The sequence below is a fragment of the Eumetopias jubatus genome, unplaced genomic scaffold, assembly GCF_037043125.1.
Source record: "Eumetopias jubatus isolate StellerSeaLion01/CBP00866 unplaced genomic scaffold, mEumJub1_p1.0 scaffold_2, whole genome shotgun sequence".
NCBI lineage: Eukaryota > Metazoa > Chordata > Mammalia > Carnivora > Otariidae > Eumetopias > Eumetopias jubatus.
Genome location: NW_028274808.1, coordinates 46,007,937 through 46,034,240, shown reverse-complemented (window position 1 = coordinate 46,034,240; position 26,304 = coordinate 46,007,937). Strand labels below are relative to the sequence as shown.

The following is a 26,304-nucleotide window of genomic DNA, read 5'->3' as shown; positions in this document are numbered from 1 at the left end:
AAGGCTGGCCTGACAAATGTCTACAAATAAACATATGCAAAATTATAAGAAACGCACAATTTCAGAGTAATAATACAATTTTATAGTTTATCTTCTTAGCAATTGAAAAACAAATTAGATCATTTTAGAAAGTATTTGGTGGTACCTCAGGAGTCCCACAATCACAGTCCTCTCCCATTTCTACCAACTGATTCCCGCAGATTGGGATGGATATGATATCTGTGGGCAAGGGAGCGTTGAAAAGACAATTTGATAATTTATCTTCGAAGAACTTGTCATAGCTGATGCGGCTGCAGGAACTGAAGTCTGTAGGTATATAGAAGCTATGACAATAAGGAAAGAAAATGGAACACAGTCACGCTGAGCATGAAGGGAGCAATATGACACACTGGGGATAATACACCCAAAACCTGCCCTAAAAGATTAAACCCAATCCACTGTCCAACTGCTAAATCATGAGCTCATTTGTGTACCTGAATTAGCCCCAGATGGACACAAACACCTCCAGCTTAATGAAAAAATATGTCAGATCTTAAAGTGTAGCATCCGGGCTGCTGTTTAAAAAGACAAAGATGCGTCTGACTTATCCAGATAATCTTATTCAGCCTTAGGTCATTTTGGCTGTGAAGTCCTACAGCTAGTAGTCATACTTATTTATGTGTCTAAGAATTCACTTTCCTTCAGAGGAAATACTTTGGGGAGAATTTTTTCATTTCACATACCTCAACTAAAGATGAGGTTTAAAAATGCAGTAGTATCTGGGAGAGATAACAAATGTATGTGACTGGCAGCCACCAGAACCAAGTATTTTGGGGAATGGCCTAGGAGACTAACCCTAGATTGAGTGAGCTGGGACAGGGAAATAGAAGAGAGGAAATACATACATAAAAAGGGATTTGGGGATTTTTAAAGATAAAATTCCCTGGAAACTTTGCTTAGGCAAGGCAGGAATGTATCATTTCTTTATGCTCCTGCAAGGATGTTCTCTTAGAACCCACCCAATCTGAATTCATTGAAAATTTGATAAATACTAAAGATTTTCTGAAACCAGGTCTTATGTAGATAAGATGAAGTTAAAAATGTCAATCATGCCAACAGCAAAGACACAATATGTTTAAATGATGTATTAGTTAATGAAAAATATTGCATATAGATGAGGGATAAAGTGGTCTGGTATAGATAGGCATTCATGATTATACTATTTAATATTTAAAAGCTTGAGTGTGTTGCTGAAGATGACATGAAAGATATAGCACAGATAAAGCCCAGAGTGAACCAAAAACTGGGACAGAAAGCATCTTCCCAGAGAGCCTCACCTTAGTGCTCTGTCCATCACACATATTGTAGAAGGGCACTTGCAAACATAGGAGTCATGAAACATTCCAAAGTTATGGCCCATTTCATGGGCCATGGTCCCTGCTACTCTAAGCATGTTGTCACTGTGGTCCTAAGGGCGAGAATAAGGAAATAGATCCTCTGGTTTTCAAACTAAATTATAACTCAGGGTATAATTAGTTTTACTAACTGGGGCTGAATGAGTGATTTTACTTTCAGCTTTTTCACTACTCACCATGTCTCTTTCTCTCCCTCCCCTTCTCTCTTCCTTTCCTCTCCTGCCTCTGTCTGTCTATCTCTCCCCCTCTCTCTCTCTCTCTCTCTCACACACACAACTTTGGTACTGAATGTGCATCACAGACACATTGCTTGCTCTTTATTCTTGTACATGGGGAATATTTATGATGAGAAACGTTTCTGTGGTTTCCTGCCATAAGAGATAGTGGTGAAATGTCTTCAACGATGATAAGGAATCAGAATTTTTTAAACTGATCTACCTCCAGCCCCCACCCCCCCCGGCTGGCTTTTAATACCTTCTAATTTGATTGAAGGGTTTTGATATGTTTAGCTAGTGGGGATCTGAAAGTGTCTGTTAACCCAGGACTTTAGTACCATTGGTATCTTTTTCAATTCTGTTACCACCAAGACTAGACATCAGTCGCTTCTAGACTTGCCCCATTGCATGAAATCTGGCTAGTAGCCAACTTGATTACTAGATTATTTCTGATTAGAAGTGTTGGACTGGGGGCTCCAGATTTTTCAGGAGCAATAAAACAGCACTACAGAATCACTGCAGGCTGTAATTTCCCAGTGGGGAGACAGGAATCTGCCAGTTACACCCACCCAAAGAAACCTGATTTCCTTATCAACTTCATTCTAAAGAACCAAATAAAGAGATCCATAGGGCATGGTACAAGACTCGTAAACAAGGAACACCTGTGTAAGATAGGAAGTTAATACTTACAATTCATGATATTCAATCATTCTGTGAAGATGAATCTGGTAAACCTTGCTATTTAGTAAGATGGAGTTACTCAAGTGGGAACAAAAACAAACCAAAAAAAATTAAGAAAAATGAAAATATGTTTAGACTTTCCACAATTGCCTTACGTGAGACTCCTTAAATTTATAGTATCTTCGTTTAAACAATTATTTTCATAACTTAATTTTTTTTTCCTTTGGAATGAACTCCATTCTCTCTCCCCCCTCTCTAAACCTTACCCACCCTTTGAAGTTTATTTTACAGCTACATTTCCTGACCATATTCATCTTCATTAATAATCCTCTACTCTGGATTCCTACTGCAGTTTTCAATTCTATTATCATATATTATTAAGTATTGCTTTAAGTAGTCTAATTTCTCTTCCAATTCTATGGTAAGCTCTTTTAATTTAAAAAATATATATTTGGGGCGCCTGGGTGGCTCAGTTGGTTGAGCGACTGCCTTCAGCTCAGGTCATGATCCTGAAGTCCTGGGATCGAGTCCCACATCGGGCTCCCTGTTCAGTGGGGAGTCTGCTTCTCCCCCTGACCCTCTCCCCTCTCATGTGCTCTCTCTCTCTTTCTCATTCTCTCTCTCTCTCAAATAAATAAATAAAATCTTTAAAAAAGAAAAGAAAAAATATATTTTACTTCTTCTGTTCACCTTATGAAGCTTATCACAAAACCAGACTCATATATATATATATATATATATATATATATATCTCACACTTCCACCTAGGATGTAGAAAGCTGGAAAGAACATTATTCTTGCACTAGAAACAAGGACTAGGTAGATAAACTTCATTATAATTTTCTTTGAATCTATCAGTCAATTGTGGTTGTAGGACATTGACAGATCCTGGAAACTAAGAAGAGACAGGCCCTCCCAAGTACAGATTGGACATAAGAACTGGTTTATCTCCAGCAAAGCATAGAGAAGGAGATGCCAGGTACCTGCAAGTGGGGAAGTAATTCATTTAAATTCTTAAATTAATTGCTAAAGGCCTAGTATGGGCCAGTGCAAGAGTATAGAATCTGCAGGACCTCAGAAACAAGGGTGCTTTGCACACACTTACAGACATTTCTCCAGAGACCTCCTCTCTAGGAGCTCATGATAGACACTGGGAGCCAGGTAGTAAAACAGAAAGAATTTCTCTTGTGGAATGGGCCAGAAGGAGTGAAGTAGCTGTTGCTGCAGGAAAAGAGCATAAGCCATATCCAAATCTTTCTCTTTTAAGGAACAGAAGCCAGAAGCCACTGGGGAGAGAACCACTGGACATAATAAGATTCATAATTTATAGAACTCATCCAGAGCTGAGGTCACAAGGCAACAAACAAACCTGAAATCTAAGGAAAGGTAGGCTTACATCTACGGGGAAAGTCAGAGCATGAATATTTGTTTACACTACCGTGATAACAGACACTACCAGATGCCAGTAATAACTCATACAAAAAAAAAAAAAAGAGCAACTAGAGGGGTGGCGCAAGATGGTGGAGGAATAGGAGACCTGGATTTCATCTGGTCTCAGGAATTCAGCTGAATAGGGATCAAACCATTCTGAACACCTACGAACTCAACAGGAGATCGAAGATAAGAAGAGTAACAACACTCTGAACAGAAAAGCGACCACTTTCTGGACGGTAGGACGTGCGGAGAAGTGAATCCAAGGCGATATTCGGGAGGATAGAAGGCAGGGAGGGGGCCTCTGTCGGCTGCTTCTGGCAAGTGATAGAGCCACGGAGCACAAAATTGGAACTTTTAGAAGTTGGCTCCGCTGAGGGACGTCGCTCCAGTGGCTAAGCAGGGGGTGGAACCCTCCCGGGACAGTGGGGTCTCAGAACCCTCGGGGTCACAGAAAGACCGGGGGTGCCTGAGTGCGGCAGAGCTCCCAGGTATCGGAGCGGGGAAGCCGGCTGCAGAGACAGAGCCAAGGCGCGGGCTCTCAGCTCGGGGTTGCCATAAACTGTGATCCGCGACCCAGTTGGGCTACTGCTCCTCCAGCAGGGACCCAACAAGCAGCAGAGCCGGGGAGACTCCCCTTCCTCCCCCGAGAGGAGTGGCGGCACCGCAGGGATCTGCTGGGTTTGGAAAATCCACACGGGGTCGGGTGTCAGACATAGAAAATGCGCCATCACAGGCCGGGTGAGCGCGGAGTGCAGCCGGAGACCGGGGAGACGGGAGTGACTGCTTTTCTCTGGGGGCGCACTGAGGAGCGGGGCCCCGAGTTCTCAGCTCCTCCTGGGAGATTGGGAGGCCACCATTTTCACCCTGGTCCTCCAAAGCTGTACTGAGAGCTTGCAGGGAAAAAAAGCTCCTGAGAGCAAACCGGAGCAGCTTGCTTAGCCCGGACCAACAAGGGCGGGGCAATTCTGCCTCCAGCAAAGACATTTGGGAACCACGGCAACAGGCCCCTTCCCCAGAAGATCAACACGAACAGCCAGCAAGCCAAGACCAAGTTTACCGACCAAGGAGAATGGGAGAACTCCAGCGCTAGGGGAATACTGCACAAAGAATTCATGGCTTTTTTACCATAATTCATTAGTTTTTCAAAGTTAATTTTTTTAACTTTTTTTGGAATTTTTCTTTTTCCCTTTTTCAAACAACATCTTATCCCTTTTTTTAAAAGAAACATTTTTTATTTTTCATTTTTAGTCATATTTTTATCCCTTCATAGTAGTTACCCTTATTTTTGGCATATATATATAAGTTGTTCTCTCTTTAAAATTTTGAGATACAGTTTCTTCTAACAGATCAAAATATACCCTAAATCACTAGTGTATGGCTTTGTTCTAGTCTCCTGCCTGATCACATTCTCTCCCTTTCTTTGTTTTTTTTTTTTATATCTTCTTTCTTTTTTCAAACAACTTCTTATCTTATCAAGTCCTTTTATAAAATCTTTTAAATTTTCATCTTTACAGTCATCTGCCATCCCTTCATTGTATCAACCCTTATTTTGTACATATATAAGTCTTTCTTCCTTTAAAATTTTAGGAGGCACTTTCTTCTAACAGACAAAAATACGCCCAAAATCTAGTGTGTGGCACTGATCTATGCACTAGCCTGATCATATTTGATCATATTTTGTTTTTTTGTTTTGTTTTGTTCTATTTTTGTTTGTTTTTATCATTTTCTTTTTCATTTTTTTTCCTATTCTTTCTTTCCCTTTCTTGTCCCCTGGTTTCAGGTCTTTTCTGATTTGTATGGAGTATATTTCCTGGAGACGTTGTTAATCTGTTAGCATTCTGTTCTCTCATTCATCTGTTCTCCTCTGGACAAAATGACAAGATGAAAAAAATCACCTCAGCAAAAAGAACAAGAGGTAGTACCGTCTGCCAGGGACCTACTCAATACTGACGTTAGTAGGATGTTGGACCTAGATTTCAGAATCATGAATTTAAAGATAATAGCTGGGCTTGAAAAAAGTGTGGAAGTTATTAGAGAAACACTTTCTGGAGAAATAAAAGAACTAAAATCTAACCAAGTCGAAATCAGAAAGGCTATTAATGAGGTGCAATCAAAAATGGGGGCACTAACTGCTAGGATAAATGAGGCAGAAGAGAGAAGCAGCAATATAGAAGACCAAATGATGGAAAATAAAGAGACTGAGAAAAAGAGAGATAAACAACTACAGGATCACGAGAGCAGAATTCGAGAGATAAGCAATACGATAAGATGAAACAACATTAGAATAATTGGGATCCCGGAAGAAGAAGAAAGAGAGAGGGGGCAGAAGGTATATTGGAGCAAATAATAGCAGAGAACTTCCTAAATGTGGGGAAGGAAACAGGCATCAAAATCCAGGAGGCATAGAGCACCCCTCTCAAAATCAATAAAAATAGGTCAACACCCCGACATCTAATAGTAAAACTTACGAGTCTCAGAGACAAAGAGAAAATCCTGAAAGCAGCTCATAAGAGATATGTAACCTACAATGGTAGAAACATTAGATTGGCAACAGACCTATCCACAGAGACCTGGCAGGCCAGAAAGGACTGCCATGATATCTTCAGAGCACTAAACGAGAAAAATATGCAGCCAAGAATACTATATCCAGCTAGGCTGTCATTGAAAATAGAAGGAGAGATAAAAAGCTTCCAGGACAAACAAAAACTAAAGGAATTTGCAAACACAAAACCAGCCCTACAAGAAATATTGAAAGAGGTCCTCTAAGCAAAGAGAGAGCCTAAAACCAGCAAAGATCAGAAAGGAACACAGACAATACACAGTAACAGTCACCTTACAGGCAATACAATGGCACTAAATTCATACCTTTCAATAGTTACCCTGAATGTAAATGGGCTCAATACCCCAATCAAAAGACACAGGCTATCAGATTGGATTAAAAAACAAGACCCATCGATATGCTCTCTGCAAGAGACTCATTTTAGACCCAAAGACACCCCCAGATTGAAAGTGAGGGTGTGGAAAACCATTTACCATGCTAATGGACACCAAAAGAAAGCTGGGGTGGCAATCCTTATATCAGACAAATTAGATTTTAACACAAAGACTGTAATAAGAGATGAAGAAGGACACTATATCCTACTTAAAGGGTCTATCCAACAAGAAGATCTAACAATTGTAAATATCTATGCCCCTAACGTGGGAGCAGCCAATTATATAAGGCAATTAATAACAAAAGCAAAGAAACACATTGACAACAATACAATAATAGTAGGGGACTTTAACACCCCCCCTAACTGAAATGGACAGATCATCTAAGCAAAAGATCAAAAAGGAAATAAAGACTTTAAATGACACACTGGACCAAATGGACTTCACAGACATATTCAGAACATTCCATCCCAAAGCAACGGAATACACATTCTTCTCTAGTGCCCATGGAACATTCTTCAGAATTGATCACATCCTAGGTCACAAATCAGGTCTCACCAGTACCAAAAGATTGGGATCATTCCCTGCATATTTTCAGACCACAATGCTTTGAAACTAGAACTCAATCACAAGAGGAAAGTCGGAAAGATCTCAAATACATGGACGCTAAAGAGCATCCTACTAAAGAATGAATGGGTCAACCAGGAAATTAAAGAAGAATTAAAAAAATTCATGGAAACCAATGAAAATGAAAACACATCTGTCCAAAATCTTTGGGATACAGCAAAGGCAGTCCTGAGAGGAAAGTATATAGCCATACAAGCCTTTCTCAAGAAACAAGAAAGGTCTCAAATACACAACCTAACCCTTCACCTAAAGGAGCTGGAGAAAGAACAGCAAATAAAGCCTAAACCCAGCAGGAGAAGAGAAATAATAAAGATCAGAGCAGAAATCAATGAAATAGAAACCAAAAGAACAGTAGAACAGATCAACGAAAGTAGGAGCTGGTTCTTTGAAAGAATTAACAAGATTGATAAACCCCTGGCCAGGCTGATCAAAAAGAAAAGAGAAAGGACCCAAATCAACAAAATCGTGAATGAAAGAGGAGAGATCACAACCAACACCAAAGAAATACAAACAATTATAAGAACATATTATGAGCAACTCTATGCCAGCAAATTAGATAACCTGGAAGAAATGGGTGCATTCCTAGAGATGTATCAACTACCAAAACTGAACCAGGAAGAAATAGAAAACCTGAATAGACCTATAACCACTAAGGAAATTGAAGCAGTCGTCAAAAATCTCCCAAGAAACAAAAGCCCAGGGCCAGATGGCTTCCCAGGGGAATTCTATCAGACCTTTAAAGAAAAATTAATACCTATTCCCCTGAAACTGTTCCAAAAAATAGAAATGGAAGGAAAACTTTGGAACTCATTTTATGAGGCCAGCATTACCTTGATCCCAAAACCAGACAAAGACCCCATCAAAAAGGAGAATTACAGACCAATATCCTTGATGAACATGGATGCAAAAATTCTCACCAAAATACTAGCCAATAGGATCCAACAGTACATTAAAAGGATTATTCACCACGACCAAGTGGGATTTATCCCTGGGCTGCAAGGCTAGTTCAACATCCGCAAATCAATCAACGTGATACAATACATTAACAAAAGAAAGAACAAGTATCATATGATCCTCTCAATAGATGCAGAAAAAGCATTTGACAAAGTACAGCATCCTTTCTTGATCAAAACTCTTCAGAGTATAGGGATAGAGGGTACATACCTCAATATCATAAAAGCCATCTATGAAAAACCTACAGTGAATATCATTCTCAATGGGGAAAAGCTGAGAGCTTTTCCCGTAAGGTCAGGAACGCGGCAGGGATGTCCACTCTCACCACTGCTATTCAACAGTATTCGAAGTCCTAGCCACAGCAATCAGACAACAAAAAGAAATCAAATGCATCCAAATCGGCAAAGAGGAGGTCAAACTCTCACTCTTTGCAGATGATATGATACTTTATGTGGAAAACCCAAAAGGCTCCAGTCCAAAACTGCTAGAACTCATACAGGAATTCAGTAAAGTAGCAGGCTATAAAATCAATGCACAGAAATCAGTGGCATTCCTATACACCAACAACAAGACAGAAGAGAGACAAATCAAGGAGTCGATCCCATTCACAATTGCACCCAAAACCATAAGATACCTAGGAATAAATTTAACCAAAAAGGCAATGGATCTGTACTCAGAAAACTATAAAATACTCATGAAAGAAATTGAAGAAGACACAAAGAAATGGAAAAACTTTCCATGCTCATGGATTGGAAGAACAAACATTGTGAAGATGTCAGTGCTACCTAGGCAATCTACACATTCAATGAAATCCCCATCAAAATACCATCCACCTTTTTCAAAGAAATGGAACAAATAATCCTAAAATTTGTATGAAAACAGAAGAGACCCTGAACAGCCAGAGGAATATTGAAAAAGAAAAGCAAAGCTGGAGGCATCACAATTCTGGACTTCCAGCTCTATTCCAAAGCTGTCATCATCAAGACAGTATGGTACTGGCACAAAAACAGACACATAGATCAATGGAACAGAAGAGAGAGCCCAGAAATGGACCCTCAACTCTATGGTCAACTCATCTTTGACAAAGCAGGAAAGAATGTCCAATGGCAAAAGACAGTCTCTTCAACAAATGGTGTTGGGAAAATTGGACAGCCACATGCAGAAGAATGAAACTGGACCATTTCCTTACACCACACACAAAAATAGACTCCAAATGGTTGAAAGAGCTAAACGTGAGACAGGAGTACCTCAAAATCCTAAAGGAGAACCAAGGCAGCAACCTCTTCGACCTCAGCCGCAGCAACTTCTTCCTAGAAACATCGTGAAAGGCAAGGGAAGCCCGGGCAAAAATGAACTATTGGGATTTCATCAAGATAAAAAGCTTTTGCACAGCAAACAGTCCACAAAACCAAAAGACAACTGACAGAATGGGAGAAAATATTTGCAAATGACATATCAGATAAAGGGCTAGTATCCAAAATCTATAAAGAACTTATCAAATTCAATACCCAAAGAACAAATAATCCAATCAAGAAACGGGCAGAAGACATGAACAGACATTTTTCCAAAGAAGACATCCAAATGGCCAACAGACAGATGAAAAAGTGCTCAACATCGCTCGGCATCAGGGAAATCCAAATCAAAACCTCAATGAGATACCACCTCACACCCGTCAGAATGGCTAAAATTAACAAGTCAGGAAATGACAGATGTTGGTGGGGATGCGGAGAAAGGGGAACCCTCCTACACTGTTGGTGGGAATGCAAGCTGGTGCAACCACTCTGGAAAACAGTATGGAGGTTTCTCAAACAGTTGAAAATAGAGCTACCATACGATCCAGCAATTGCACTACTGGGTATTTACCACAAAGATACAAATGTAGGGATCCGAAGGAGTACGTGCACCCCAATGTTTATAGCAACAATGTCCACAATAGCCAAACTGTGGAAAGAGTCAAGATGTCCATGGACAGATGAATGGATAAAGAAGAAGTGGTATATATACACAATGGAATATTATGCAGCCATCAAAAGGAAGGAGATCTTGCCATTTGCAACGACGTGGATGGAACTGGAGGGTGTTATGCTGAGCGAAATAAGTCAATCAGAGAAAGACATGTATCATATGACCTCACTGATATGAGGAATTCTTAATCTCAGGAAACAAACTGAGGGTTGCTGGAGTGGTGGGGGGTGGGAGTGATGGGGTGGCTGGGTGATAGACATTGGGGAGTGTATGTGCTATGGTGAGCACTGTGAATTGTACAAGACTGATGAATCACGGATCTGTACTTCTGCAACAAATAATGCAATATACGTTAAGAAAAAAAAAAGAAGAAGATAGGGGAAGAGTGAAGGGGAGTATGTTGGAGGGGGAGACGAACCATTAGAGACGATGGACTCTGAAAAACAAACTGAGGGTTCTAGAGGGGAGGGGGGTGGGGGGATGGGTTAGCCTGGTGATGGGTATTAAAGAGGGCCCATTCTGCGTGGAGCACTGGGTGTTATGCACAAACAATGAATCATGGAACACTACATCAAAAACTAATGATGTAATGTATGGTGATTAACATAACAATAAAAAATTATTTAAATAAAAGTGAATATACAAAATGTGGGCGCTTCGGAAATAGGGGAATTCCCACCTACCTACTGATTTTTCCCCACATGGACCTCACCAAGTGAAAGCTCTAAGAAAGCTTCCCCCATAGAATGGGCCTGGAGGAGGGGAACAGCAGCTGAAAAGTCATAAAACCCTCCCAGGATCATTCTCCTCTATCTCTGCTATGGAACAAACATGACCAGACTCAGGGTAGAATGAGTGTCTCCCTTGCCTTACTCTAGTCCTAGCCCTAAACCTAGCTAAAGGGCTTAAGCTTCTGAGAGAAAGGGCAATAAATCCTGTCATCTAGAGCACTGGTGAAGTCTCAAAGCAACTCTAAAACAGGAATGGGAAGGGAAACACACACACACACAAACCTCTACCCCTGGAAGCGGGGGGAAGGAAGGGCAGGAATACATGCTGGGCTCTGTCATTAGAGGTCTGTACCACTTGGCAGTGGAGGAAGATCACTATAAGGACCTACCCCAGACACTAAGGGACACCAGACTGAGACTTAATAAGAACAAAGAGAATGCCTTCCTCCCACCAGAAGTCTAATGATCATCCAGTAACAAGTAACAACAACCTACTGAGAGGGGAGAGCCAACAGCATAAAGAAACTGGGGAATCCAGTAAAGACCTAAAGATGAGCGTGAAGCACACACTAAGGAAAACCATCTAGAAAACGAGACTTCACCCTAAACACAAAATAATGGGAGAGGAATTTAAAGCCTGTGATGTACTGAGAGTAGTCATAGTAACAACAACAAAATCCCAAACCCAACTCAATTACTTCTAGATTGATTCAAATCCTCATGCAAGAGGCCTAGCAGAAGGAAAGAATTGATCACTTCTAGGCCAAAATACACACACACACACACACACACACACACACAACACACACACACACAGACACACACACACCTTGGACTAATGTCTTTCACAGGATGTCTGACTTTCAAGAAAAAATAATAGGTCATCCAAGAAAACAAAAAAGAAAAAAAGAAAGAAAAGCAATACCCTGCCAATCAACAGATCCAGATTCATATCTGACACAGATGTTAGAACTATAAGACGATACTTTAAAATAACTATGATTAATAGGTTAAAAGCTCCAGTGGAAAAGATGAATAGCACACAAGTTTGGATGAGAAATTTCAGCAGAGCTGGACACCATAAGAAAGACTCAAATGGAAATGCTAGAAATGAAAAAGACAGTAACAGAGATGAATGATGTCTTCAACAGGCTTAACAATAGATTTGGAATAGCTGAGGAAATAATCACTCGTCTTAATAGTTCAACAAAAGTTACTCAAATGGAAACACAAAGTGCAAAAAGAATAAAAAAGAAAACAAACAAACAACAGAACAGAGCATACAACTTTTGAGGGGCAATATAAAATGGTCACAGATACATGTAATTGGTATCCCTAGAAGAAAAAAGGGACGGAATGAAATAGAAGAAATACTTGAAGAAGTAATGGCCCAGAATTTTCCAAAATTCTTTACGGATACAAGCCCCGGGCCAAGTTCAAAGAACACTAAGTGGGATAAATTAACCATTTCTCCCAAAAAACCCATTTAGTTATACCATAATTATAATCAAACTGAAGAAAATTAAAAAGAAAGGGGAAATCTTGAAGTAGAAAAAAAAAAAGACACATTTTAGAGCAACAAAGATAAAGTTTATAGCAGACTTCTTCTCATCAGGAACTCTGCAATCCAGCAGTGAAGTGAAATCATTAGAAGTGCTGAAAGTAAAACATTATTAACTCAGAATTACAAACCAGTGAAAATACATGCAAAAATAAAAGAGAGATAGAGTTATCTGAAGCAACTAAAAGAATTAATTGACAGCAGACCTGTATTACAGGAAATATTTTTTACAAATTTTCTGGAAGAAAAAAAATATATATACCAGGTAGAAACTTGTAGCTATATAAAGAAATGGAGGGTGTTGAGAAGGAGTAAGATGGCAGAGGAGTAGGAGACCTAACTTTCCTCTGGTCCCAGGAATTCAGCTAGATAGGGATCATACCATTCTGAACACCTACGAACTCAACAGGAGATTGAAGAAAAGAATAGCAACAACTCTCTGAACAGAAAAGCGACCACTTTCTGGAAGGTAGGATGTGCGGAGAAGTGAATCCGAGGCAATATTTGGGAGGATAGACGGTGGGGGAGGGAGCCTCAAACAGCCGCTGCTGGCAAGTGATAGAGCAGCGGAGCACAAAATCAGAACTTTTAGAAGTTGGCTCCACTGAGGGACGTCCCTCCAGTGGCTAAGCAGGGAGTGGAACCCTCGCGGGACAGTGTGGTCTGAGGACCCTCAGAGTCACAAAAAGACTGGGGGTGCCTGAGTGCAGCAGGGTTTTCAGGTATCAGAGCGGGGAAACCAGCTGTGGAGACAGAGCCAAGGCACAGCCTTGCAGCTCGGGGTTGCCATAAACTGTGATCTGCGGCACAGTCGGGCCACTGCTCTTCCTGCAGGGACCCAACAAATGGCAGATCTGGGGAGACTCCCCTTCCTCCCCTGGGAGGAGCGGCGCGGGAGCACACTGCAAGGATCTTCTGGGTTTGGAGACTCCACACGGGGTCGTGCCCCAGAGATAGAAACGCATGGTCACAGGCCAGGTGAGCATGGAGTGCAGCCGGAGACCGGGGAGATGGGAGAGATTGACTGCTTTTCTCTGGGGGCTCACTGAGGAGTGGGGCCCCAAGTTCTCAGCTCCTCCTGGGCAGAGATTGGGAGGCTGCCATTTTCACTCTCATCCTCCAAAGCCGTACAGATGCTTGCAGGGAACAAAAGCTCCCAAGAGCAAACCCAAGCAGATTACTTAGCCCAGACCTGCAAGGGCAGGGCAATTCAACCTCCAGCAAAGATATTTGGGAACCACAGCAACAGGCAAGATCAGCAAGAACAGCCAGCCAAGACCAAGTTTACCAGTCAATGAGAATGGCAGAACTCCAGCACTAGGGGAATACTGCACATAGAATTTATGATTTTTTTTTTTTACCATGATTCTTTAGTCTTTCAAGTTAATTTTTTTAATTTCTTTTTTTTATTGAATATTTCTTTTTCCCTTTTTAAACCAACATCTTATCAATCCCTTTTTAAAAATCTTTTTTATTTTTCATTTTTAGAGTCTTATTCTATCCCTTCATAGTAGGTAACCTCATTTTTGGTTTATATATAAGTTGTTCCCTCTTTAAAATTTTGGGATACAGTTGCTTCTAACAGACCGAAATATACCATAAATCTCTAGTGTATGGCTTTGTTCTAGTCTCTTCCTTGATCACATTCTCTCCCTTTTATTTCGTTTTTTTTTAATTTCTCTTCTTTCTTTTTTCAACCAACTTCTTATCTATCAATTCCTTTTATAAAATCTTTTATAATTTTCATCACAGTCATATTCCATCCCTTCATCATATTTACCCTTATTTGCACATATATAAGTTTTTCTGTCTTTAAAATTTTGGGAGGCACTTCCTTCTAACAGACCAAAATACGGCCAAAATCTAGTGTGTTGCACTGCTCTATTCACCAGCCTGATCATATTTGATCACATTCTTTTTTTTTATCTTTATCTTTTTCTTTTTTTTTCTTTCTTTCCCTTTCTTTTCCCCCGGGTTCAGGGCTCTTCCGATTTGCTTAGTGTATATTTTTCTGGGATCATTGTTACCCTGTTAACATTTTGTTGTCTCATTCATCTATTCTCCTCTGGACAAAATGACAAGACGGAAAAAAATCACCTCAAAAAAAAAAAAAAAAGAGGCAGTACCGACTGCCAGGGACCTAATCAATATGGACATTAGTAAGATGTTGGAATGAGAGTTCAGAATGACGATTATAGAGATACTAGCTGGGCTTGAAAAAAGCATGGAAGATACTAGAGAAACCCTTTCTGGAGAAATAAAAGACTAAAATCTAACCAAGTCGAAATCAAAAAGGCTATTAATGACGTGCAATCAAAAATGGAGGCTCTAACTACTAGCATAAATGAGACAGAGGAGAGAATTAGTGAAATAGAAGACCAAACGATGGAAAATCAAGAAGCTGAGAGAAAAAGAGATAAACAACTACTGGATCATGAGGGCAGAATTCGAGAGATAAGTGATACCATAAGATGAAACAATATTAGAGTAATTAGGACCCCAGAAGAAGAAGAAGAAAGAGAGAGAGGAGCAGAAGGTATATTGGAGCAAATTATAGCAGAGAACTTCCCTAATGTGAGGAAGGAAACAGGCATCAAAATCCAGGAGGCACAGAGAACCCCTCTCAAAATCAATAATAATAGGTCAACACCCCGACATCTAATAGTAAAACTTACGAGTCTCAGAGACAAAGAGAAAATCCTGAAAGCAGCTCGGGAGAAGAGATATGTAACCTACAATGGTAGAAACATTAGATTGGCAACAGACCTATCCACAGAGACCTGGCATGTCAGAAAGGACTGGCATGATACCTTCAGAGCACTAAACGAGAAAAATATGCAGCCAAGAATACTATATCCAGCTAGGCTGTCATTGAAAATAGAAGGAGAGATAAAAAGCTTCCAGGACAAACAAAAACTAAAGGAATTTGCAAACACGAAACCAGCGCGCCAAGAAATATTGAAAGGGGTCCTCTAAGAAAAGACACAGCCTAAAAGCAGCATAGACCCAGAAAGGAATACAGACAATATACAGTAACAGTCATCTTACAGGCAATACAGTGGCACTAAATTCATACCTTTCAATAGTTACCCTGAATGTAAATGGGCTCAATGCCCCAATCAAAAGACACAGGCTATCAGGATGGATAAAAAAATAAGACCCATTGATATGCTGTCTGCAAGAGACTCATTTTAGAACCAAAGACACTTCCACATTGAAAGTGAGGGGTTGAAAAACCATTTATCATGCTAATGGACACCAAAAGAAAGCTGGGGTGGCAATCCTTATATCAGACAAATTAGATTTTAAAAGAAAGACTATAATAAGAGATGAGGAAGGACACTATATCCTACTAAAAGGGTCTATCCAACAAGAAGATCTAACAATTGTAAATATCTATGCCCCTAATGTGGGAGCAGCCAATTATATAAGGCAATTAATAACAAAAGCAAAGAAACCATCGACAGCAATACAATAATAGTAGGGGACTTTAACACCCCCCTCACTGAAATGGACAGGTCCTGTAAGCAGAAGATCAACAAGGAAATAAAGACTTTAAATGACACACTGGACCAAATGGACTTCACAGACATATTCAGAACATTCCATCCCAAAGCAACAGAATGCACATTCTTCTCTAGTGCCCATGGAACATTCTCCAGAATAGATCACATCCCAGGTCACAGATCAGGTCTCAACCAGTACCAAAAGACTGGGATCATTCCCTGAATATTTTTGGATCACAATTCTTTGAAACTAGAACTCAATCACAAGAGGAAAGTTGGAAAGAATTCAAATACATGGAGGCTAAAGAGCATCCTACTAAAGAATGAATGGGTCAACCAGGAAATTAAAGAAGAATTTAAAAAATTCATGGAGGGGCGCCAGGGTGGCTCAGTCATTAAGTGTCTGCCTTCGGCTCAGGTCGTTATCCTAGGGTCCTGGGATCAAGCCCCGCATCAGGCTCCCTACTCAGTGGGAAGCCTGCTTCTCCCTCTCCCACTCCCCCTGCTTGTGTTCCCTCTCTCACTGTCTCTCTCTGTCGAATAAATAAATAAATCTTTAAAAAAAAAATTCATGGAAACCAATGAAAATGAAAACACAACTGTTCAAAATCTTTGGGATGCAGCAAAGGCAGTCCTAAGAGGAAAGTATATAGCAATACAAACCTTTCTCAAGAAACAAGAAAGGTCTCAAATACACAACCTAACCCTAGACCTAAGGGAGCTGGAGAACAGCAAATAAAGCCTAAACCCAGCAGGAGAAGAGATATAATAAAGATCAGAGCAGAAATCAATGAAATAGAAACCAAAAGAACTGAGGAACAGATCAATAAAACTAGGAGCTGGTTCTTTGAAAGAATAGTAAGATTGATAAACCCCTGGCCAGACTTATCAAAAAGAAAGGAGAAAGGCCCTAAATACATAAAATCATAAATGAAAGAGGAGAGATCACAACCAACACCAAAGAAACACAAACAATTATAAGAACATATTATGAGCAACTATATGCCAGCAAATTAGATAATCTGGAAGAAATGGATGCATTCCTAGAGATGTATCAACTACCAAAACGGAACCAGGAAGAAATAGAAAACCTGAACAGACCTACAACCACTAAGCAAATTGAAGCAGTCATCAAAAATCTCCCAACAAACAAGAGCCCAGGGCCACATGGCTTCCCAGGTGATTTCTACCAAACTTTTAAAGAAGAATTAATATGTATTCTTCTGAAACTGTTCCAAAAAATAGAAATGGAAGGAAAACTTCCAAACTCATTTTGTGAGGCCAGCATTACCTTGATCTCAAAATCAGATAAAAACCTCATCAAAAAGGAGATTTACAGACAATTATCCCTGATGAAAATGGATGCAAAAATTCTCACCAAAATAGTAGCCAATAGGATCCAACAGTAGAATAAAAGGACTATTCACCACGACCAAGTGGGATTTACCCCTGGGCTGCAAGTTTAGTTCAACATCTGCAAATCAATCAATGTGAGACAATACATTAATAAAAGAAAGAACAAGAACCATATGATCCTCTCAATAGATGCAGAAAAAGCATCTGACAAAATACAGCATCCGTTCTTGATCAAAACTCTTCAGAGTATGGGGATAGAAGGTACATACCTCAATATCATAAAAGCCATCTCTGAAAAACTCACAGCAAATATCATTCTCAATGGGGAAAAAACTGAGAGCTTTTCCTCTAAGGTCAGGAATGAGGCAGGGATGTCCACTATCACCACTGCTATTCAACATAGTATTAGAAGTCCTAGCCATAGCAATCAGACAACAAAGAGAAATAAAAGGCATCCAAATCAGCAAAGAAGTGAAACTCTCACTGTTTGCAGATGATATGATACTTTATGTGGAAAACCCAAAAGGCTCCACCCCAAAACTGCTAGAACTCACAGAGGAATTCAGTCAAGTGGCAGGATATAAAATCAATGCACAGAAATCAGTGGCATTCCTATATACCCACAACGAGACAGAAGAAAGAAATTAAGGAGTAGATCCCATTTACAACTGCACCCAAAACCATAAGATACCTAGGAATAAATCTAACCAAAGAGGCAAAGAATCTGTACTCAGAAAACTATAGAATACTCATGAAAGAAATTGAGGAAGACACAAAGAAATGTAAAAACGTTCCATGCTCATGGATTGGAAGAAGAAATATTGTGAAGATGTCGTGCTACCTAGAGCAATCTACACATTCAAAGCAATCCCTATCGAAATACCATCCACTTTTTTCAAAGAAATGGAACAAATAATCCTAAAATTTGTATGGAACCAGAAAAGACCCCACATAGCCAGAAGAATGTTGAAAAAGAAAAGCAAGGCCAGTGGCATCACATTTCCGGACTTGAAGCACTATTACAAAGCTGTCATCATCAAGTCAGTATGGTACCTGCACAAAAACAGACACATAGATCAATGGAACAGAAGAGAGAGCCCAGAAATGGACCCTCAACTCTATGGTCAACTCATGTTCGACAAAGCAGGGAAGAATGTCCAATGGCAAAAAGACAGTCTCTTCAACAAATGGTGTTGGGAAAATTGGACAGCCACATGCAGAAGAATGAAACTGGACCATTTCCTTACACCACACACAAAAATAGACTCAAAATGGTTGAAAGACCTAGATGTGAGACAGGAGTCCATCAAAATCCTAAAGGAGAACCAAGGCAGCAACCTCTTCGACTTCAGCTGCAGCAACTTCTTCCTAGAAACATTACCAAAGGCAAGGGAAGCAATGGCAAAAATTAACTATTGGGACTTCATCAAGATAAAAAGCTTTTGCACAGCAAAGAAAACAGTCAACAAAACCAAAAGACAACCGATAGAATGGGAGGAGATATTTGCAAGTGACATATCACTTAAAGGGCTAGTATCCAAAATCTATAAAGAACTTATCAAACTCAACCCCCAAAGAACAAATAATCCAATCAAGAAATGGGCAGATGACATGAATAGACATTTTTCCAAAGAAGACATCCAAATGGACATCAGACACATGAAAAAGTGCTCAACATCCCTCTGCATCAGGGAAATCCAAATCAAAACATCAATGAGATGCCACCTCACAGCAGTCAGAATGGCTAAAATTAACAAGCCAGGAAATGACAAATGTTGGCAAGGATGTGGAGAAAGGGGAACTCTCCTACACTGTTGGTGGGAATGCAAGCTGGTACAGCCACTCTGGAAAGCAGTATGGAGGTTCCTCAAAAAGTTGAAAGTAGAGCTACCATACAACTTAGCCATTGCACTACTGGGTATTTACCCCAAAGATACAAATGTAGGGATCCAAAGGGGTATGTGTACCCCGATGTTTATAGCAGCAATGTCCACAACAGCCAAACTATGGAAAGAGCCACGATGTCCATCAACAGATGAATGGATAAATAAGATGTGGTATATATACAATGGAATATTATGCAGCCTTTAGAAAAAAAACCTGGAAATCTTGCCATTTGCAACAACATAGATGGAACTAGAGGGTACTATGCTAAGCGAAGTAAGTCAATCAGAGAAAGACATGTATCATATGACCTCACTGATATGAGGAATTCTTAATCTCAGGAAAAAAACTTAGGGTTGCTGGAGTGGTTGTGTTGGGAGGGATGGGGTGGCTGAGTGATAGACATTGGGGAGGGTATGTGCTATGGTTAGCACTGTGAATTGTGTAAGACTGATGAATCACATACCTGTGCCTCTGAAACCAATAATACATTATATGTTAAAAAAAAAAAAGACAGTAGGAAGGGAAAAATGACAGGGGGGAAACCTGATGGGGAGATGTAGCATGAGAGACTATGGACTCTGAGAAACAAACTGAGGATTCTAAAGGGGAGAGAGGTGGGGCAATGTGTTAGCCTGGTGATGGGTATTAAACAGAGCATGTATTAAATGGAGCACTGGGGTTATATGCAAACAATGAATCATGGAACAGTCATCAAAAACTAATGATGTAATGTATGGTGATTAACATAACATAATAAAATAAAATTAAAAAAATAAAAAAGGTAAAAAAAAGAAACAGAGAGTGTTAAAGAAAAGTAATGGAGAGTGTTGGGAATGTGATAAAGGTGAGTGTAGGTAAAGATAAGGTAAGCATAATATTATTTTTTTCTTATTTTAAATTGCACTGAGAAAGACTAAGAAAAATTAGTAACAATATGTTGTGTATTTTTAATGTATGTAAAGTTAAGCATATGATAACAATAGCACAAAAAATGGAAGGGAGTAATTAGAGGTATACTCCTATAATATCCTTATACTACCTGTGAAGCAGCTGAAGAATATTTCTTCTTTTTTTTAAGATTTTATTTATTTTTTTAGAGAGAGAGAGTGTGCAGGGAGGAGGGGCAGAGGGAGAGAGTCTTAAGCAGACTCCATGCTGAGCATGGAGCCCAACGTGGAGATCGATCTCACAACCCTTAGATCACGGCCTGAGGTGAAACCAGGTGTCTGATGCTTAACTGACAGCACCACCCAGGCACACTGAGGACAAGAGTATTTCAAGGTAAAAACAGACAAGCGGAGGTATATAATAAACAAAGACAACCATTAAAAATAAAGAGAGATAAAAATGAAAAGCTAATAATGAAAATAAATGAAATTATTTTCAAAAATCCTCAATCCTAAAGAGGGTAGAAAAATATAGAATAGAAGGAATAGCAAAGATCTAGCAAAATGTAAGATTTTAGTTCAACAATATCAAAAATTATATTAATATAAATGATTTAAATACACCAAATAAAAGACAGAGATTGTCAGATTAGATAAAAAGTAAAAGCCAAGTATATACTGTCTACAAGAAACCTTTAAATGCAGAGAAAAATATATGCTAAAAATACAAGTCAGGAAAAGGTTGTATCAAGCAAACTTTAGTCACAAAATGTCAGAGTAACTATAATGATAACAGACAAGGTAGACTTCATAACAGGAATATTTCAGGAAAAAAGAGGAACATGAAATAATAAATGGATTAATTCTCTAAAAAGACATGACAACTCTATTTGTGTATTTGTTTAACAACAGAGCTTCAAAATACATGAAGTGAAAATTTATAGATTTGAAAGGACAGACAAATCTACAATTATACTTGGATACTTAACTACTCTCTCTACATCAATGATTCAAAAGAACTGAACAACACTATAAGTTAACTTGACATGACTGACAATTACAGAATGTTCCATCCAATAACAGCAGAAGGTATTCTTTTTCAAGTGCATATGCGGTACTGACCAAGAACAAACCTCAAAAAGTTTTAAAATATCGAAATTCTACTAATTATGTTCCTAGACTATTATGGACTGAATTGTGCCCACCCACACACACATTCCAATTCATATGTTGAAGCCTTAACCACCAATGTGACTGTATTTGGAGATAGGGCTTCTGAGGAGATAATTAAAGTTAAATGAGACTATGATCCTGGGGCCCTAATACAACAGGGCTAAAGAGGAAGGGATGTGTGCACAGAGGAAAAGCCATGTGAGGACACAGCAAGAAGGTGGCCATCTGCAAGCCAACGGGGGAGACCTCAGGAGAAACCAAACCTACCAACACCTGGATCTTGGATTTTTAACCTCCAAAACTCTGAGAAAATACATTTCTGTTGTTTAAGCCATGCACTCTGGGGTATTTTGTTATGGCAGCCCTAGCAAATGAATAAGCAGATCATAACAACATGAAACTAAAAAAAAACCATAATGGAAATTATTACAGTACACTCCTAAATAATACATGAATCAAAAAGGAGATCAAAAAAGAAATTAGAAAATATTTTTAACTGAATGAAAACACACATATCTAAATATGATGGGTTCAGCTAAAGCAGTGCATGGCAGGAAATTTATGCTTTAAATGTTTACATTTGAAAAGAAGAAGTCTCAAATGAATGATCTAAAATTCTCCCTTAAGTAATAGGAAAAAAAAAAGAACAAATTAAGTGCAGAGAAAGCAAAAGAAATTCAATAATCAAGAGAAGAGCAGAAATCAATGAAACTGAAAGAAGGAAAACCACAGAGCATCAATAAAACAAAAGCAGTTTCTTAGAAATGAATAAAATTAATAAACTCTTAGTGAGACTGACCATGAGAAAAAGACATAAATTACTAATATCATGAATGAGAGAGGACATCACTACAGATATAAAAAAAAGGATATTATAAGAATATCATCAACAAATTTATGCCAACTTAAATGAAATGGACACTTTCCTTAAAGATCCAAATGGCCAAGGTTATTCAAGAAAAGATAAATAACCTGAATAGTCCTGTATCTATGGAAGAAATTGTATTTGTAGTTAAAAACCTTTCCATAAGGACAATGCCAGACCCATATGGTTTTACTGATGAATTGTACCAAATATTTTAGGAAGTAGTAATGCCAATTCTGCTAAGACATTCCAGAAAATGGAAGAGTTGGGAATATATCATTTTATGTGACCAGATTTACCCTAATAACAAAACTTGAAAAACAGGTAACAGGAAAAGACAACTACAGACTAATATCCCTCATGATTATATAGAATATAGAAATCCTCAAGATATGTTAGCTTGTTGAATCCAGCAAGATATAAGAAAGATAATGCATTATGACCATGCTGGGTTTATACTGGATATGCAAGACTGTTTCAAGGTTTGAAATTCAATCCATGTTATTTACCATATCAACAACAATAACAACAACAAAAAACTACATGATTCAGAAAAAAGAGCATTTGACACACTTGAATTGTAGAACCAACTATTTATCTTCAAACAAACCTGAACTATGCCAACAGAATGATAAGGAGAGCACATTGTAGACATGAAAGCAAGGCCCACGGTTGTTCCAGAAAGTTTTGTTGCTCTGCAAGAAAGAAAAAAAATGATATAACAATTTATGACTCTCAACTATATGTCCTATAGACAATCCAGAACTCTAAACGGTTAATAGAGAAACTCACATTGTGAATAACTTAAATATTTCCTTCAGTTTTTGAAATTGAATTAGGCTTTTTTTTATATACAATGGTTGTCATAGCACCTAAATATAAGCACCTGGACATAATCACCTTTTGAATATTATATATATAAAATATTAAATATATTTTATTATTTATTTATTATAATATATGTATATATACATATCTTATTTGTATATTAGTATTATCACACATGCTTTGTTTTAATTTATATTTTTCTCTCATATATTTTTATATCCATTTACCTTTGTTCTCTTTTAGCACTGTTTTAGCTATAGTGGGATTTGGAATTTGGGCCCATTCTGAACATATTTGTGTTACTGAAGCACTTATGCTATTGAAATATTTGTTACTGAAAAGGAATCAGAACCACTTGCATTTATTTGCATAGACAATTGGTTTGGTCTTTCATAATTTTATTTTAGTTTTGTTCATTTTGTTTTTCTTTCAGTTTGTAGTGGGATTTCATGTGCTGCCTTTGTTATTATTCTGCTATTTGTTCAAGATCCTAGCCCTGGTTTGTCTTTAGTAATTTGCAAAGAATGCATTATTTTAAAAATTCCTTTAGTAGATGTATTTACATAAATAGTCGAACTTATATTTTCCCAGTTATCATCCTCAAAAATGGAGAGTATTAATTTTGCCATGCAAAATAAGGAAAATTAGAGAACTTGTTCCCACTTTACATTTCCTTTGGAAAGTTCAGATATCTGTTATTTTGAAATGGTATTTTGCATTATACATATTTTAAAGATTCATGGCATTTATATCCTCTTTAAAAATTACATTATAAAATTACTTAAGTCTGCATTTGTGTGGGTTTAATATTCACTACGAGCTTATTTATAATAAATAAAATCTTCTCCCATTATGGAGTTAGCTATTTTGGTTCCTGTTTTCAGTGGGTGGGGTATAGCTGTACCACAAGGTTCTTACCTGGTTATGCCAGGTATAGATATATACCTTTTGTTAATTTGTAAGTTAAAGGCTATGACTTTCAGTTTACAAGTGAAAGGACAGTTATTTCCTTCCATCATATCTTTTTAGTACTTTTATCTTGTTTATTCTAGTCTAGTCAGGAAATCTGCTCTTGATATTGGATTGCCGTTTTGTGCCCTCTTTAATGCCCATCACCCAATTGTCCCATCCCCCCATCTACCTCCCCTCCAGCAACCCTAAGTTTGTTCCCTATAGTCTCTTATGGTTTGCCTCCCTCTCTGTTTTCATCTTATTTTACTTCTGTTTCCCTTCCCCTATGTTCATCTATTTTGTTTCTTAAACTCCACATATGAGTGAAATCATATGGTATTTGTCTTTCTCGACTGACTTATTTCACTTAGCATAATACACTTTAGTTCCATCCACATAGTTGCAAAAGGCAAGATTTCTTTCTTTTCGATGGCTGAGTAATATTCCATTGTGTGTGTGTGTGTGTGTGTATATATATATATCACATCTTCTTTATCCATTCATCTGTCAATGGACATCTGGGCTCTTTCCATATTTTGGCTATTGTGGACACTGCTGCTATAAACACTGGGGTACAGGTGCCCCACTGAATCATTATTTTTGTATCCTTTGGATAAATACCTAGTAGACACTGAGCAATTTCTAAGCTTCAGTCATGGAAGTCTTGAAGCTTTCTTTTGGTCCTCTTAGAATGCTTCTTCTGGGGGAAAACTAGTCACCTTGCAAGATCTCCAGAACCCTGAGACTGCCATGCTGGAGGCAGTCCTAGTTAGCCACATGAAAGCTGTTTATGCAGAGATGACCAACCCAGCACCCATGCTCCAGCCATACCAGGCAAGGAACCAGACACTTAAGAAGATTTACTTTAAGTCAGGAAGTTGTGGGCTGATATGTTATGTGTGGTAGATAACTACACAGAATATTAATTAATTCTTATTTCCTATAACTCCTGTTTTCTTAGGAAGTAAAACTTGAATAATTTGAAGTCACTTCTTGCTGCTTCCTTCTATCTGATTCCAGCTGCAAACTATCCAGCAGAATTTTCTTGATTTCTTTTGAGGCACATGCTCAGCAGTCTTATCTAATTTATAGTCACCAGATTTACTTCCTGTTTTTTTTTTTAATTAGTCATTTCAGCAGGATGGTAGAGGTTTGGGATTAGAATATAATATGCAATTTTCTTTCAATCCTAGAAGTTTGTCCTGACTAGTGCTTAAAGCTAATCAGGTCTTTTAAAACATTGAATCGAAATTTCTCTTGCCATTTTCTAAACCCATCTTTCCTTTCTGTATACCTAATCAAAACAGACAAAATTCTGATGAATCATTGTTAAACTGTTAGCTTTTCTTTAAAAATGAAAGAAAAAGAAATACTTGTAACAAAGGTAAGAGCATATTCACCATGATATTCAAATGAGTACTTTTTTAAATTTTCAACCCCATTGCATAAGCCACTTCCTCTTACCCTATCCCCTGAGATACCACTTGCCTTGCCAAGGCTTTGGAAAGTTTCTATGCTAAATACCATTTAACATACAAAGGGAAAATTTATACATACGTGATTAACTGAGCGATATCATGATGTTTTCTTCGGAGGAGGACACTTCCCCTCCATTTAGAAAAATTTTCCAAGGTGAAGCTTGCATTTGGGGTTATCTTTATTTTATCCTCATCATTCCAGATTTCCACACCAACTAAGGCCACATGAGTATTGAGCTTTTTGTAAAGCTGTCCAAAGAGAATACATGTCAAAGGAACTACATAATGGTGATATTATCTTTCAATATTTTCAATGTACTGTAGATTTTTGAACTTATTAATAGCAGCACTGTAAAAACTTTCCAAACATACTTGTGAAATGGAAGTTACTACCTCTTTTCACAGATGCTAGCTAGCATCCCTGTTTAGGCAAGGCAGACACCCTTAGATAATTCACTGTGAAAACTCCTTTTTTTTTTTTTGGAGAAAAGTTCCTATTGAAACAAACTTCTCTTGCTTGCAACCTCAAGAAACATTATAATTTTCTGTTAGTAGTTCATTACTATGACTTCAACTTAAGTGTATTTATTCAAATGCTTTGCAATGTTCTCAGAGTAATAACATTTCAGAATTAGCAAGGTTGATCCAGTACTGGTTTGGACACTGGGAAAGGAACATGCTATATGAAAAAGTCCTGCATCTGTGAGTCACAATAAAGTAAGTGGTCCTCTAATTCTTAAAACTGGACTGAACCAAATAATCTATAATGCACATAGGATAATCTTTAGAAATAATGAATTAATCTTATAAGAGAGTATGTTTACTCTAAAAACAAAAGTTTAAATTGCTGCTATAGTTCACAAAACTGCACAGTGTTGGT

The 26,304-nt window shown here is 38.4% G+C and overlaps 1 protein-coding gene across 1 annotated transcript in view; it reads right to left on the bottom strand.

The window, feature by feature from the left end:
- ADAM28 (ADAM metallopeptidase domain 28) overlaps window positions 1-26,304 on the bottom strand; it is a 123,196-nt gene that overhangs the window by 59,283 nt on the left and 37,609 nt on the right. Inside the window, exons 9-12 of the mRNA XM_088021319.1 lie at window positions 25,504-25,673; window positions 22,778-22,862; window positions 1,317-1,447; window positions 146-323 (exon numbers count right to left, since the gene is read on the bottom strand). Coding sequence (XP_087877445.1) covers window positions 146-323; window positions 1,317-1,447; window positions 22,778-22,862; window positions 25,504-25,673 — 564 coding nt within the window. The remainder of the gene's footprint in view (window positions 1-145; window positions 324-1,316; window positions 1,448-22,777; window positions 22,863-25,503; window positions 25,674-26,304) is intronic.